The sequence below is a fragment of the Sapajus apella genome, unplaced genomic scaffold (genome assembly GCF_009761245.1).
Source record: "Sapajus apella isolate SASKATOON/1434 unplaced genomic scaffold, GSC_monkey_1.0 scaffold38, whole genome shotgun sequence".
NCBI classification, from domain to species: Eukaryota; Metazoa; Chordata; class Mammalia; order Primates; family Cebidae; genus Sapajus; species Sapajus apella.
In genome coordinates this window covers 5,869,562-5,885,603 of record NW_022436978.1, presented here as the reverse complement: position 1 = coordinate 5,885,603, position 16,042 = coordinate 5,869,562, and the positions used below count along the sequence as shown (strand labels likewise).

The following is a 16,042-nucleotide window of genomic DNA, read 5'->3' as shown; positions in this document are numbered from 1 at the left end:
ATGTAAGTAAAGGAGCTAAATGAATAATTCTGTAATTTAGCAACTAAATTCAATTATTATTCTTTTTTTGGAGCAGAATTTTTTTTTAATCTAGTATGTCTTTTAGCTGATCAAAGTAGCATGCTGAGCATTGCTTGATATTTCTTAAGTATAGGAGTTTCTATCAATCTAGTAAAACCTTAGCCTTTTAGGCTTAGTAATTAACAAGGGAAAATTGTTTAATTGGGAGTAAATTACAAATATTAATTCACATTAACCAAACAAATAGGGACTAACATGTGAAGTCAGAATGTCAATTCATTAATTTTTGTGAGAAACAAATCTGCCAGTGGGACCCCACATACTTTTATCTCCTGGCCAACACACTCCCATCCAGTGGGTACACTATATGGAAGCCAAGTTACAGTCACTGGTTCTTTAGTATTATAGACACCCTCTCATTTATATGTTTATAAGGAATTTAAACTTTTTAGATATAATTAATTGTAACGTAATATCTGCTCCTTAACTTCCCCAGAAAACACACAAAAGCAGTAAGGAAAATGAAACATACACACATACTTCTACCCATACAACTTCACTTCATATTAACTAAAACTAAGAAGATAGGTATAATACTTGGACAACCAAGTACAGGTAAAGACTCCTTAAGCAGCTGCGATCTTGCAGAAGCCACATTGGAAGAGTGGAAGAGTTAAAATATGGAATATTAAGGATATTTTCTGGTGGCAGAATTTTAGGATATGGTATAAAATTGCGTCTCTTAAAGGTGAGGGACTCATTTCTGAAGTATAAAAACATGAGCCTTTGTTTTTTATTGCAAGCCTCATGGGAAGTGGGGTGAGCAGGCTGGAGCAGAAGCCGCTCATGTGGTTTGGTTTAGGAAAGCAGAGAACTCATATTTGGATGAAGCAGCCTGGCTCTTTAGGTGAGATAATGTGACAGTATTTGGGTTTTAAAAGCTGTAAAAATTTCCTGTGCATCCATCTTTCCTGCATCCCTAGACTTTCTGGAAATAGCTAGTCTAACAAAATCTACCAAAGTAATCAGTAATTTTTTTTTTTTTTTTTTTTTTTTTTTTTTTTTTTTTTTGAGATGGAGTTTCACTCTGTTGCCCAGGCTGGAGTGCAGTGGCACGATGTCGGCTCACTGTAACCTCCGCCTCCCAGGTTCAAGTGATTCTCCTGCCTCAACCTCCTGAGTAGCTGGGATTACAGGCACCTGCCACCATGCCCAGCTTATTTTTGTATTTTGAATAGAGACAGGGTTTCATCATGTTGGCCAGGCTAGTCTCCTGACCTCAGGTGATCTGCCTGCTTTGGCCTCCCAAAGTGCTGGGATTACAGGCATGAGCCACTGTGCCCAACCCCAGTAATAAGTAATTTAAAAGTTGCCTTGTATTCATACAAAGATAAGAGGTGGGGAAAAGCATCAAAGCTTAGTAACAGATTAGCTACATGTACACACAACACAAAAACATTAACGCAAATCAGGTGAAAATTTAACCTTAATGTTTTGCAGTTTATGCATTCACTTTGAAAGAAGACCACAAAGTAGAAATATAAGAACTATAGGAAAAGATGAGTCAATAACCAAAAGAAATTAACTTTGAGCTGGTGGAACCTAGGAGAGAAGAAAGCAAACAGGTTAGTGAAATTAGACCACAAACACGGAGTCACTGCAGAAAACTCAGCAGGAGACATTAGAAGATACAATAGAAAAAGTAAACAAAATGAAACAGAAATAGTGAGTCTGAGAAGACTAGAAAGAAAATGTTAGCAATAGAATATAGGTAATTACTTTCCATACTATATATATATAATTAGACTTTCTGAAAAATAATTTTAAGGAAAAGAATGAATGTCTTAACTTATAATTCAATCAATTCAAGAAAACTTTCTTGAAGTAAAAAGATATCAATTTTTATATTAAAAGGGTACAGCATAATACAGGGAAAATTGACTCAGAATGGCCAAAATTCAGACATATTCTTGTTAATGTTAAGAAGGAATTTTGGGGGACCCAGGCAAAAATATCGAGTCATGATGCAGGAGTGAAAATTGGTTGATAGGAAAGGAAAAACTATGCTAATGCTTAGTGAGCATAGAACAGAACAAAAATAGTTAATTCACTTGTAATCCCAGCACTTTGGGAGGCTGAGGCAGGAGGATTGCTTGAGCTCCGGACTTGAGCACCACCCTGAACAACAAAGTGAGACCCCATCTCTACAAAAAAATTAAAAATTATCCAGGCATGGTGGAACATTCCTGTGATTCCAGCTACACAGGAAGCTGTGGCAGGAGGATCACTTGAGACCAGGAAATCAGGCCTGCAGTAAGCCGTGATCATACCACTGCACTCCAGCCTGGGCAGCAGGGAGAGCCTGTCTCAAAAAATATATATATTAATTTTTATCATTTTAATAGTTAGTGACCCTTAAATAAGCTTAATTTATCCACATATGCACTAAATATACTTTCCACTGATAGTTAACAAGGATGGGCTACTGTTATCCTAGGTTAGTAATTGAATGGGCCCAGGAATTTCCCTTCCAGATGATCTTATAATGTGCTTCTATTGTTTGGTCTTTCCTTCTTTATCCTTTCTTTTTTGCTTCTTTTTGTGATTTCTGTACTTTTCTTTGGTATGACCCTTTCCAGATGATACTCTTTTTCTTTAATTGTATTCAATACTTTCACCCATTCTAGTATAGATGAACCCATTTTTGTATCAAAGTGAATTTGCATTCTTTGATTATTCAGATAGCTACTGTTTAGTAGACATCATCTGTTTCAAGGGTTAGACCCTTATGTTGATTACTCTCATATGTGTGTCTTACTTCCAGACATCTCCTGAACACCACACTTATGTGTCCTATTTGATTTCTTCAGCTGTATTTCTCAATGATAATGTTTCAAATTTAACATTTATGACATTTAATTTTTTTTTACTATTTCACTAAATGGCATCTCCATTCATGCTTAAGCCAGAAGTTCAGGAATCATGCTTGACTCCCTCCCCTTTCACGACATCCCACTCACAGCCACTAGTCCAGCCAAAGCCACTGTCATCCGTTAACTGAATTACTGTAATATCCTCTAACAGGCCTCCTAACTTCTTTCTTAATTTTCTCCAATCCATTCCCTATTCCTCAGCCAAAATGATCTTTTTAAATACAAAGATTGGGTTGAAGCATTCCCCATTTAAAACAGTACCCATTATACTCAGTAAAATCCAAATCCTTTAATAGGCCTGCAAGGTTCTTTGTAATTGTCACAGCACAGCACACATGATTTTACATCATGCCCTCAACTCTTTCCTTTGCTCCTTAAGCTCTAACCATACAGACCTTTTTTCAGACCCTTGACTATACCAGATTATTTTCTAATTCTCTGTTCATTCTCTTCTTTCTTAGAATATTCTTTTCCTCTGTTCTTTCGATGGCTAGTCTGTTAGTCCTGTTCTCATGCGTCTATAAGGATGTACCTGAGACTGGGTAATTTATAAAGGAAAGAGGTTTAATTGATTCACAGTTCCACAGTGCTGGGGAAGCCTCAGGAAACTTATAACCATGGTGGAAGGGAAAGTAAACATGTCCTTCACAAGACAGAGGGAGAGAGAAGAATAAGAACCAAGCGAAGGGGAAAGCTCTTATCAAGCCATCAGATCTCATGAGAACTTCCTATCACTAGAATAGCATGGGGGAATCCACCCTCATGATTCATTACCTCCCATTATGACCCTCCCGCGATATGTGGGGATTATGGGAACTACAATTCAAGATGAGATTTGGGTGGGGACACAGGCAAACCATATCAGCTAGCTCCTTCTCATAGCACTGATATTTTCACTTTATAACAGTTACACAGTTTATAGTTATATGTTTATTTAGGTGTCTATTATGTAAGGCTTGCTGTATCCTCATAAAATAGGTAGCAATATCCCTATTTACAGATGATGAAGTAGACTCAGATAACAAAGCTAGTAATAGCTAAGATTCATACCTAGGTCTGTTGCCTTCAAAGTCTAGATAGTTTTCACTGGGAATATCTTGATGAGCTTAGTCTGGGGAAGTGATGTATGCTGTATTCTTTTACCATGGCTATGGTACTATTGCCTAATGAAGACTAAGTAAGTACCAGCAGTGCACAGAAGACAGACATTGCCTTAGAAATTTAAAAGGAGGGAGATTATGTTGCTTGGCATGATAAAAGTTACCATAAAGTGGTATTGAAGTTTAACTGGGAACCTAAAGAATGGGTAGGATTTAGATGGGCAGAGAGAAAAAAATGACATCATAGGTGAAGAATAACGGAAGACCAAAGATAGGAGAGTTAAAATTTTAAAGTGTGTTTTGGGTACTTTAAAAATTTGCCTGTCCTCCTTGCTGTGTTGCTGCTTACCTGTATCTGCTTATTAATCAGTGACACTACAGCTTCATATTTTGTTTTAATATTATATATTTTAACATGTATTTTTGTTGTACAGCACATTAAAAAAAAAATTTTAGATTATCAAAGTGTAAGTGCTATCAGGGCCAAGGATAGAAGTTGAAGAGTCAAATTTTCTTTCTCAGCTGGCTATTTTAAGAAGTACAAAAGGAGTCACCTGACACTCTGATACAATCATCATCTTGCAGTTAGTGTCTTTCCTAAAGGCTTGGGATTCTCTGCTTTATAATCTTACATACATACAGACAAAGAGACAAAGGTAAGCATTTGGTAGAATTAAGTTTTTTATCTTTCCGGATCTATGGCTTGTTAGTCTTCCATTAAAGTAGTTAGGTGCTTTTCAGCTTGTATACTTTGAACTTTCTTGACTTGGATTCTAAATATGAGGAAAAATAATCTCTACAAGATATTTGAAGGAACATTATCTTCCAACTCCTGTCAGTTTTATTAATTCCAAAGGCAAGGAATCATTCATTTTGGGGGGGCCTCTATTGTGTTAATCATTTTGAGGAATCATTATCAGAAATTAGCTGGATGTGGTGGCTCACACTTATAATCCCAGTGCTTTGGGAGGCCTAAGTAGGAGGATTACTTGAGCTAAGGAGTTTGAAACCAGGCTGGGCAACATAGCAAGATCTCATCTCTACCATAACATTTTTTAGTTTTTTAATTAGCCAGGCGTAGTAGTGCGCACCCATAGTCCTAGTTGAGGCAAGAGAATTGCTGTGATCGCACCACTGCACTCCAGCCTTGGCAACAGAGTGAGACCTCGTCTCAAAATAAAATTTTTTTAAAAAGAAAGAAATTAAACATGGGAACTGGAAATGTAATCCAGTGCTCATTTTGGACCCATATCCAGACATTACAAAATTTTAACAGATACTTCCTAGTCTATAGTTTAAGAATCTCGTCATAGAATATAATGATAAAACTGTGTGCCATGCATCGTACTAACCATGTTACATTTATTAACTCCTTTAATTCCCAAGATAATTCTATAAGCACTGTTATCCCCATTTTATATTATAGTTGAATAAGCTCTGCCATAAAGAGACTAATTTGCTGGTTGCACAACTGTTAAATGGTTAAGATTTCTTCTAGCCCCTTTTAAGGGAAGAACACCTTTTCCTCCACCCTTGTATGTTCATTAATGGGCCTGTGAATTAAACTCACAGATTAACATGAAAAAAAGGGTTTCTTTCATATGGATGCAGGAGACAACAAAAGAAATACTGTAGCTGACTTGTGGGATAAAGTTAAAGGCTTGTGTACCTAATTTAATAGGGAAAAGGAAGGAGGGAGAAACAGCTTTTATTGGAAAAACACATTTCTTTAGGAAAGACAAACAAATTTTTAGGAGAAGAAATGGGGGATAAGGTTGGTGATAACATTTGTCTAAACTGGTATGAGTAGTCTTTCCACTCTTCAGGGCCACCAGCTCCTCAGAGAGGGTATTTATGGTAACATCATTTCTCAGAAGTTACACCTTTTAGTCAGATTAAGAGAAACTCCAAGAAGGCTTTTTTTTTTTTCCCCCTGCATCTGTTGAATCTCACATAGCTTCAGCTTAAATAATCTTTGTGGCAAGTCTGGGGTTCTGGGTGGGTCTCCATACCCTGTTCTCACTCTTTCAGCTACGCACTAAACTCTGGGAATCTCTAACCTCATATATTTAATCTTACTGTTCCTCAAGAGTACTAGGCCAACTTTCAGACCTTAAATCTCAGTCTTTTGTTCAGAAAACATTAATACTATTGTAATAATACTATAAAAGAAATAAAGTGGAAAGAATTAAACTCAATATATAAGTTAAACTTATTTTCTCTTTCCCATTGGTTAGGCCTAAAATTTGGAGGTATTTTATTTTATTTTCACAAGGAAAAAACTGTTTGGTATTATAATCCCTATTTTGTAAGTGACTGAAGTCTGGAAAGGTTAGGCCATAGTCACTTAACTATTCTAAGCTTCAAGGCTTTGATTTAAATCTTGAGTTACAGAGGTAGATTTCTAACACCCAGACTTTATTTTCATTATTCTTACACCAGCCAAAGAGAGAAGAGGTGGAGACAATCTGGGGAGATTACATTGGAGTAGTGGCATTTATTTGCAGGCATTTGTCATTTCTTATCATCGTTTTCAGTACTAGATAGGTAATCAAAATGTGTTTCAGTCTCCTGCTTTCCCACTTTTCTTGCCATATGTTTCTACACTCCTGTGCTACAGTTGACCCTTGAACAACACAGGTTTGAACTTACTTACATGCATGTGCTGTTCAACCAAACTGGGATCAAAAATGCCATATGCCTTCCTATATGAAGGGCTGACTTTTTGTATTGTCAGACTCCACAAGGACTACTGTTAGACTTGAATATGTGTGGATTTTGGTATATGGGGTTCTGGAACTAATCTTACTCTGAATATACTAGAGAGCTACTGTACTTAAAACAACTAACTTGCCGTCTTAAAAATTTTCCCTTTTTCTTTTCTAGGGTAATTATAGTATCCATTCTCTGAGAGTTGTTTCTCTTGGGTTTAAGATCTGTATTTAATTAATATATTTTATTATGGTTATAAATGAATGTTTTTCTTTATAGGGATTACATGTTAAGAAGAGATTGAGGAAGTCCAGTTTCCTCTAGTGTGGGGATGAAAACAAAGGTTAAAATTTGAAAGGGGAAATCAAATGAGAAAATCAGCTTTTAAATCTCTCTCCTTGTATAGGAGTACATATATTAATTAACTTGTAGCCAGCAGTTCAGATATTCCCTAATATGTTTCATGACAAGAAATATGGTTTGATTTAGGAATTTTTGAGATGTTGAATGCAGAAAATCTCTTATGTAAAATTATAGCTTTGCTGAGTTTTGATATGATTTCCAGGAGAGGGATATCAATGACTTAACTGAAAAAAGGGATAAAACTCTTTCATCGAAATAAAAATATAAGAAAATTGGTATGGTGGTTAAAGCCTGTAATCCCAGCACTTTAGGAGGCCAAGGCAGGAGGATCACTTGAGCCTAAGAGTTCAAAACCCCCTGGGTAACATAGGACACCCTGTCACTACAAATAATTTTTTTAAATGAGCTCATAGTGTTGTGTGCCTGTAGGCTCAGCCACTTGAGAGGCTAAGGTAGGAAGATTGCTTGAGCCCAGGAGGTCAAAGCTACTGTGAACCATTTCATGATACTGCACTCCAGCCTGGATGACAGAGCAAGATCCTGTCTCAAAAAAAAAAAAAAAAAATCTTAGAAAAAAATAAAGAAAAATATGTTGGTGGGGCTATTTTTAAAAATATACACAGGATGGGTAAAATATGGAGATTAGGCTGGGTGCAGTGGCTCACACCTGTAATCTCAGCACTTTGGGAGGCCGAGGTGGGCAGATCACGAGATCAAGAGTTCAAGACCAGCCTGGCCAGCATGGTAAAACTCCATCTTTACTAAAAATACAAAAATTAGCCAGGCATGGTGGTGGGCACCTGTAATCTCAGCTACTTGGTAGGCTGAGGCAGAGAATTGCTTGAACCTGGGAGGTGGAAGTTGCAGTGAACTGAGATCATACCACTGCACTCCAGCCTAGGCAGCAAGAGCAAAACTTCATCTCAGAAAAAAAAAAAAAAAAAAAAAAAAAGGACGGGGGAGATTGATAGGACTAAAGGTATCAATTGATTTGAAACAAAAGGAAAAGGTAGGAATCTTAACTAGGTAAATGAAATAGAAGGTTTAAAGGAAAAGCAACTTTGAGGACAATGTCGAAGTATGTTTTGAACATATAGAAAGGTGGCTATGAGGAATTGTTAAGAGTAAGGCAGAGGCTTGGCCAGGCACAATGGCTCATGCCTGTAATCCCAGCACTTTGGGAGGCCAAGGTGGGCAGTTCCCTTGAAACCAGGAGTTCAAGACCACCTGGCCAACATGATGAAACTCTGTCTTATGAAAATACAAAAGAAAATTAGCTGGGTGTGGTGGTACATGTCTGTAGTCCCAGCTGCTAGGGAGGCTGAGGCACAAGAACCACTTGAACTAGGGAAGTAGAGGCTGCAATAAACCAAAATCGCACCACTGCTCTCCAGCCTGAGCAAAAGAGTGAGACCGGCTTGGGAGGGAAAAAAAGGCTAAGCAAAGACTATAAAGATGAAGATCTGAATACAGTGAACAGTGTAAATCACAAATTTAAGAAATTATTGGAAATTGACTTAGCTCTTCAGTATCTTAAATGTTTAATATCTGAGACTATGTTAACTGCTTTGTAGTAACTTAGTTATTAAGAAAGAATATTTTTCTGTGTCTCTAAAAACTACTGTGCTCTTTTTTACAGAAAGTTTTTAAATTTCTAAAATGTAGACTATTTTAAATTACTAGGACTTCTATTATCAGATCAGCAAAATTGCTAAAAACTAATAATGCTACATGAAATGTAATGAACCTCTTATTTAAAAAGCATTGCAGAGCCGTTAAGGCAGTAAGGAATTAACAAACAAAAAGTGAAGGGAAACGAGGAACTCAGGGCTGAGGAAGCACGGAAGTCTCTTTTGTTTCAAGAGCAGAGGTGTACTGGCTTGGGAGAGCCAGTTAAATTTTCAGAAATTTTGCAAACTAAAACATAGCCTTTATTAAAAGTAAAATTATACAAGTGTACACATAAATTATATTTAAAATAGTAAAATATTAAAAAACAAAGATAATAAATGTTGGAAAGTCATCACTTCCTAGTTGTTGTTTAGGAAGTAACTTCATAGAAATATAAACCAGTGAGACTAATGGAAAATACAAAAAGAGATAGTAGATTTAAAGCTGAATTGCCTAGAACTCCTCTCCCTCAAAAAAAAAAAAATTAGGAAAGCAAAACCAAAATTTTTTTAAATGTACAATAAAACTAGATGAAAAAATGAAAGATATCCTATGTACCCCAAATATAAGCTGATGTAAACAAGGTATCAGCTGCAAGACCATCTGATATCAGCATCTATGCAAGGGGACACAACAGGAGAAGCCCAGTGCTAACCAGTACTCACGAGAAAATGCAGTGGGACAATTTGAGAACACCAGGTGAACCATAAGAGTTTTTGTATAGCTGTAGATTCCTGCGTGTTGAGTGCAAGGAATCTACAGTAAAAAAATGAGCAGACTGCTAGAGCAGTCTGGGCCCTATGACACAGTTCACCAGCTCAAACTCCCTTTCCGTTTAAAACCCCACAATATGGAAGAACTGCTGGGAATAAAACCCAAATAGAATAGGATAGGGATAATAGGGCCAAAGTTTCAAAATAGAAGGACCAGATTTGCGAGGGTGAGTAGCTTCAGGAAATCTCACAGTCCGAGATCATGTCTTTAAACACGTGAAAGAAACAACAAAATAGAGAGGTCTAGAGCTGTGAAGTTAGAAAACCTATCTTGACTCGTAACTTCTGTGTAAAAGTTGGGGAAAACTAATTTCATATAAAAATGAGCAATAGGAAAAGATCATGATTAAATCCCATGGAAACCTATTTGAAAAGTGAAAATAAGGATTAGAGTAATATTTCCACAGACTAAAACTACCAGAAAGACATAGTTTATGAAACTAATATAAACTAAAATTAATATTTCAAAACAAGTTAAAGAAAAATGGTAGAATATGTGGAAGAACAACATCAATAAATTGATAGAACTCAGAAAATTATTAGAAATAAAGACATTGTTTTAAAGACTAAATTTAACTAGAAGAGACATGCTATTTCCTTAAAGCAAGAAGGTGAAAAAGAAGAAAAAATTGTAAAGCAAAAGTAGCTATTATCTTTCTACAACTTGATCAGTTTAGTCCTAAAGCCATTAGGTAAAGCAGAGCAAAATAGTTTAATGTACACCTCAGGGCTGGTGAGGTTTAGGAGAGCTTTGGTGGCCTGTTGGACTTACCCATGAGGATGGCTTCCATGCAGGGTAATGCCTTGGTTTCAGGAGCCAGAGCCTGAGGCCTGGTGATTAAAGCACATAGGGAAATGCTCAGCACCCACTCAGGGAAGTGGATGGTTGATCAAATTGAGATTGACAAAATTAATATATATGTTAGGTTATTCTTATTCATAATTTTCACTATTGAGAAGAGAGTTACAGATATGGAAAGGAAGAAAACTTAAATTTGAATCCTATAATGCTGGATTAGAATTGAAGAAATTGGTTTGAAGGGGTGGTTTTCCATTGATATAGACGTAAACATAAATATCTATATCAGTGTGTATGTATCTGTGTGTATGTTATTTTCCCTGGTTCTGCCCATGGAGAGGGCTTGAGCCTAGTGCCGCCCCAATAGCAATGAGAACCTAGCATCCAGATCTTGCCTTGCAAATATTTTTCCCCACTGAAAATACTAAGGCTTTTTTGTCAAATGGCAGATTCCCCAGGAGTCAGGCAAAGAAAATGCTAGATTGCTCTGTAATATCCTCTGCCAGAAAGCAAGAAAGTACTCAAGGAATGGTGGAGACACGGCAAATGGACACAGAATCTAACTTCAAGGGACTCTTACTGGCCAAATCAGGAACAATTTCAGCATTTAATTGGTGATAATAATGGCTGATTATAACCCACTGAATAAAGTAGGAAATGAGTTTTTACTAGTATAAGTAAATGAATTAATTGAAAGTTTGATGAGAATGGAGAATTGTAAATAGTTTGAATAACTTATTTGCAAAAGGGGAAAGTAACTTTACAGTGGAGAAACCTGGCAGACACCACTTTAATCAAGTGATTAAAGTTAATAACGTTGGTGTGGGACAAATCAAAATTGTGTACCACCTGATACAGGTGTATTGGGGAGAACATAATGTCTGTGATATTCCTGCCATAGTTCGATAACCTTAATTTAATTATATGGAAACTTAAGGCAAACCCAAATTGAGATGTTCTACAAAACAATTGACTTGTGATCTCTAACAGTATTAAGATCACAAAGTCAAGGAAAGACTGAGAAACTGCTGTGACTCAAAGAGACTAAAAAGATATGACAACTAAATGTAACAAATGATTTTGAATTGCATCCTTTTTCTATAAAGAACATTATTGGTGACTCTTCATTGGGATCTGAGCATTAGATGGTAGTAATGTATTAATGTTACTTTGATTTTGATGGTTTTGTAGTTATATAGGAAAATATCTGTAGGAAATACTGAAGTATTTAGAGGTGATGAGACATCAAGAAGGCAAATTGCTTGTCAGATGGTTCAGGAAAAACAGTTTGTGACTGCTTTAGTCTTTAAAAAAAAAATTAGAAGAAAGAAACAAAAGATTAAGGTAGGCAAAGAATATTCAACATGCACATAATGGGAGTCTCCTAGGAAGAAATCCAAAACAATGCTAGAAAAATACATAAATGAAATCTGTTCTAAAATTTTAAAAAGTTGTTTCAAACTACAGAGCAAAATGCCATAATAAAATTATTAGAATTTGAAGGAAAAAAAAAACTCTGGAATTCCACTCCCCCTCCCCAACAAAAAAAAACTAAAGAAAATTCGGTTGTTCTCAATTTATAGAAGACAGTGGAGTGAACATATTCAAAGAATCAAAGAAAGAAACTGAATCAAACAGACTTTCACATATAAAGACTAGAATCAAATGTATCGATAAAGAATTAGAGTGATAATGTTTGTATAAACACTTCCTGGGGAGAAAGAACAAACTTCAGACATCCAAAATAAATAGGAGGAGTGATACTGACATAAGGACTAGTGTTAGCATTAATGAAGATGATTATAAGGAAGAGAGTGTATAATATGAAAAGGCTATGTGGTCTGACAATTTTGATAAGGTACAGTTATTAGAAAATGGGGGCAGAATTTGAAGATAATATGAAAACAGAATAAGCTTCCTGATTGCTTTAAAGTTTTTAATTGGATATAAAAGGATAATATTTCCAATCAGATCTGGGATGATTGCTTGTAGGAGGAGACCAAAAGACAAAAACCAACCGAAAGTTTGACATTAGAACAAAAGGACAAATGTGTCTGGATTTTTATGCACACACACTTAAAAGAACAAATAAACCATATAGTGAGACTGTGCTCCAGTTTATTGCTTCATAAGTTACTACCTCAAGCTTAACAGATTATAACACCCTTTTAATAGATTTTGTAGGTTAGGAATTCAGGCAGGATTTTGGCGAGATGGTTCTTGTTTTCCTTCTGGCATCAACTGAGGCCACTTAGTGGGACTTAGGTGGTGAATGAGCTACTTTGGAGGGCCCAGTTTGGCTTTGCTCCCTTTGCCTTATGCTTTGGTGGTGCTGGCTGGAAGTTTGGGCCCAGAGCACCATCATGTGACCTCTGCAGTAGGGTAGTTTTAGAGTAGTTAGTCTTGTTACATGGTATCTGAACAAGCATTACAGAAGTGTTACGGAAGCTTCATAGACTCTTCTAATTTGACTTTGAAAGTCACACAGGATTACTTCACATTTTTTGGTATACAAATGACTCAAAGCACTAACCCAAATTCAAGGAGAGGGAAATTAGATTCTACTCTTGATGAGGAAATGGCAAGGTCACAGTGTACAAGAGCATGTGGGATGTGGGCATCTTTGAAAAATATAATCTGTCACTGGTTTATTTATGTTAAAAGCTTGAATAAATAAGACAGGATAGTAAGAATAGAACTGAGATTAAACAATTCGAATCATTTCAAATGTTAGCTCATCAAAGCATACGATTTCTAGGCTTCCTAATAAAGCATAATTTAACCCTATGCAATATATATGAATCATACCTATGACAAAGAAGTAAAGGTTAAAAACAAAGGACTACATACAGCTGTTAAAAAAAAAAAAAAAAAAAAGCAAGGGTGACATCTTTATTTATATTTGTGCAGTGATATTCTGGATATACTTACTATTAAGTAAAAAAAGCAAAGCAGAGAAATATGTATTCTACTGCTTTAAGAAAGGAGAGAAATGTTGGCCAGGCGCAGCGGCACACATCTGTATTCCCAGCACTTTAGGAGGCTGAGGCAGGCAGACCACAAGATCAGGAGTTCAAGACCATCCTGGCCAACATGGTGAAACCCCATCTCTACTAAAAATACAAAAATTAGCTGGGCATGGTGGCGTGCGCCAGTAGTCCAGGAGAATCACTTGAACCCAGGAGGCGCAGATTGCAGTGAGCTGAGATCACACCGCTATACTCCAGCCTGGCAACAGAGCAAGACTCTGTCTCAAAAAAGAAAAGACGTGTATCTGTTTGTGTGTATATATATACATATATATACAGATATAAAAATAGGGAATAAATATATTTGCATGTTTGTGTATATCTTTATATTGTTAAAAATGGAAAAATAAGCCTTTCTTTAAATGTTTACATATAAGGATCAGGACAGAATAGGATGAGAAAAAGGGATAGAAGCTGGACTTTTTAAATATCTGTGTTTTATAGATTTGACTGTGGAGTTATTTTACCTACTTATAAAATCATTGAAAAATTTTAAAGGCAAATTGAAGTTGAAAATAGAGTACAAACGAATCTAAATGTGTATCCGCTTGGCAACAGTAATACTTAGGGAGGAACTATTCCAAGTAATTTTAAAATGGTAATTGGCCAGGTTACAGTGGCTCACGTCTGTGACCCCAGGGCTGTGAGAGGCCATAGCCAGAGGATTGCTTGAGGCCAGGAGTTTGAGACTAGTCTGGACAACATAGCAAGATGTCATCTGTACCAAAAATATTCTTTAAAAATTAGCCAGGCATGTTAGTGCGCACTGTGGCCTCAGCTACTTGGAAGGCTGAGGCGGGATTGCTTGAGCCCAGGAGCTCAAGGCTGCAGTGAACTATGATTGTGCCACTGCAGTCCAGTCTGGGCAACAGAGCAGGACCCTGTCTTTAAAAATAAGAAAAAAATAATTCAACTGTATATCTCTAGCCATAGCCTAAGGATAAAAAACTACATGAAATAGTTAACTGTTTACAGTGATCAAAACATGATATCATAGTGGTAGTGTTGGTGGTATAATTCACTGTTGCTAATGTAATATTGGATAAAACAAGTAAGTCATTATGTGATACTTTTATTCTGCTATCACTACTATCTTGAGAACCAGAGTTACTCATATCCAACAAAGCAGATCCAAGGCTGAAATAGAAGAGATTAAGCAAAAACCCAGTGGTCCTAGTTTTTCTAAACTTATGATGTACTTACATATTTTTATTAACATCTCCATCAATCTGTAGTTTAACTATGTCTACACATACTAAAGACAAGTTGCCATGGATTGATAATTATTGAATTACAATGGATACATTCTACTATTAAGGCTATTTGTGTTTTTATTTTGTTTTATTATATTTTTGAAAGGATAGTAAAGTATTTTATTAGCTATTAATGTGGAATTTTAAATGTTTCTAAGCTTTTTGATGAATTGTTGCTTCAGTTGAGCTTATTATCCATAAAACAAACTTGAGGATTATGGTAAAAGTAAGAGTAACTCAGCAGTAATCATGCTTACTCTTACTCTGTCATCTTAACCTATACAAACTCCCAGGGAAGTTGTTTGTTACAAGACAGGCTTTATAAGAAACTCAGATTTGATATGACCTAATTGTCTGCAATTTGTTTGTTATACATAGGGGGTAAAAAAAAAACATGTTTATAACCATGTTACTGCAATATTTTTGAAAAAGTGCTTAAACTTTTGTTAACAGGTTATTAATAGACTTAATAGTTTTAAATATATAGTTTAAAATAGTCCATCTTCAAAATCATATTTTTGTATAAAAAGTATTTTAAATGAAAATATTCATGAATGTCCCTTCAGACTGCTTTTGTTTCTTGAATTTTGACAATTTATAAATTATAAAATGAGTTAAAATAAATTTCATTTATCAGTTGTTAAGGCATATTTTTCCCTTTAATGTTGACCCTGCACAAGCTCTGTATCTAAGTATATAAAATGAACTGATTGTCTCAAGGGGAAAAAGCCAATAATTAAAGCATCTAGTGTATTAATTATTATTATAGATTTCTTTTTTAATATGAAAAGTAGAATAAATCCTGATTTTAAAATTTACACTTAAATTCAACAGTAATATAAGATTGTTGCTGTCTGCTGCTTGGAAATTGTCATTTAATTGATTAAATGTGGTATAAACTTTAAAAGAGCACATAAAAAAATTCTAGCCCAGCCAATTCTAATTTATGGTACATTTAGGTTATTAATAATTGTTTTTGATATTTGTGTGTTGGACAACATTTTATGCATATTACTGTATTAAGGTTCTAACCACATTTAATCAATTAGAGGACAGTTTGTGTATTTAACACATTATCGTCAAATAACTTATTATTTGAAAATCTATAAATTTATTTCTCTTTCTCTTCCATCAGAATACAGTCGTTTTGAAGCTAAAATACATGATTTACGGGAGCAGATGATGAATAGTAGTATTAGTTCAGGGTCAGGTTCTCTTCGAACTAGCCAGAAGCGATCCCTCTATGTCAGGTAAATTTTTTTTACTTCTAATTATGGCAACTCTTAATTAGTTATGCATGTAAATTATTTTGTATTTTTCACCATAACTTACTTAGTTTTACCATAAGAAAATATATTGCGAATCAGTGTTGTTTTTCCATATTGATT

General features: G+C 35.5%; 1 protein-coding gene across 30 annotated transcripts in view; it reads left to right on the top strand.

Annotated features, from left to right (window-relative positions):
• The window catches only part of DLG1 (discs large MAGUK scaffold protein 1), a 291,753-nt gene that overhangs the window by 230,747 nt on the left and 44,964 nt on the right, over positions 1-16,042 (top strand). For all 30 annotated transcript variants that reach the window (XM_032298165.1, XM_032298168.1, XM_032298162.1 and 27 more), the window contains one exon: positions 15,790-15,904. In XM_032298165.1, coding sequence (XP_032154056.1) covers positions 15,790-15,904 — 115 coding nt within the window. The remainder of the gene's footprint in view (positions 1-15,789; positions 15,905-16,042) is intronic.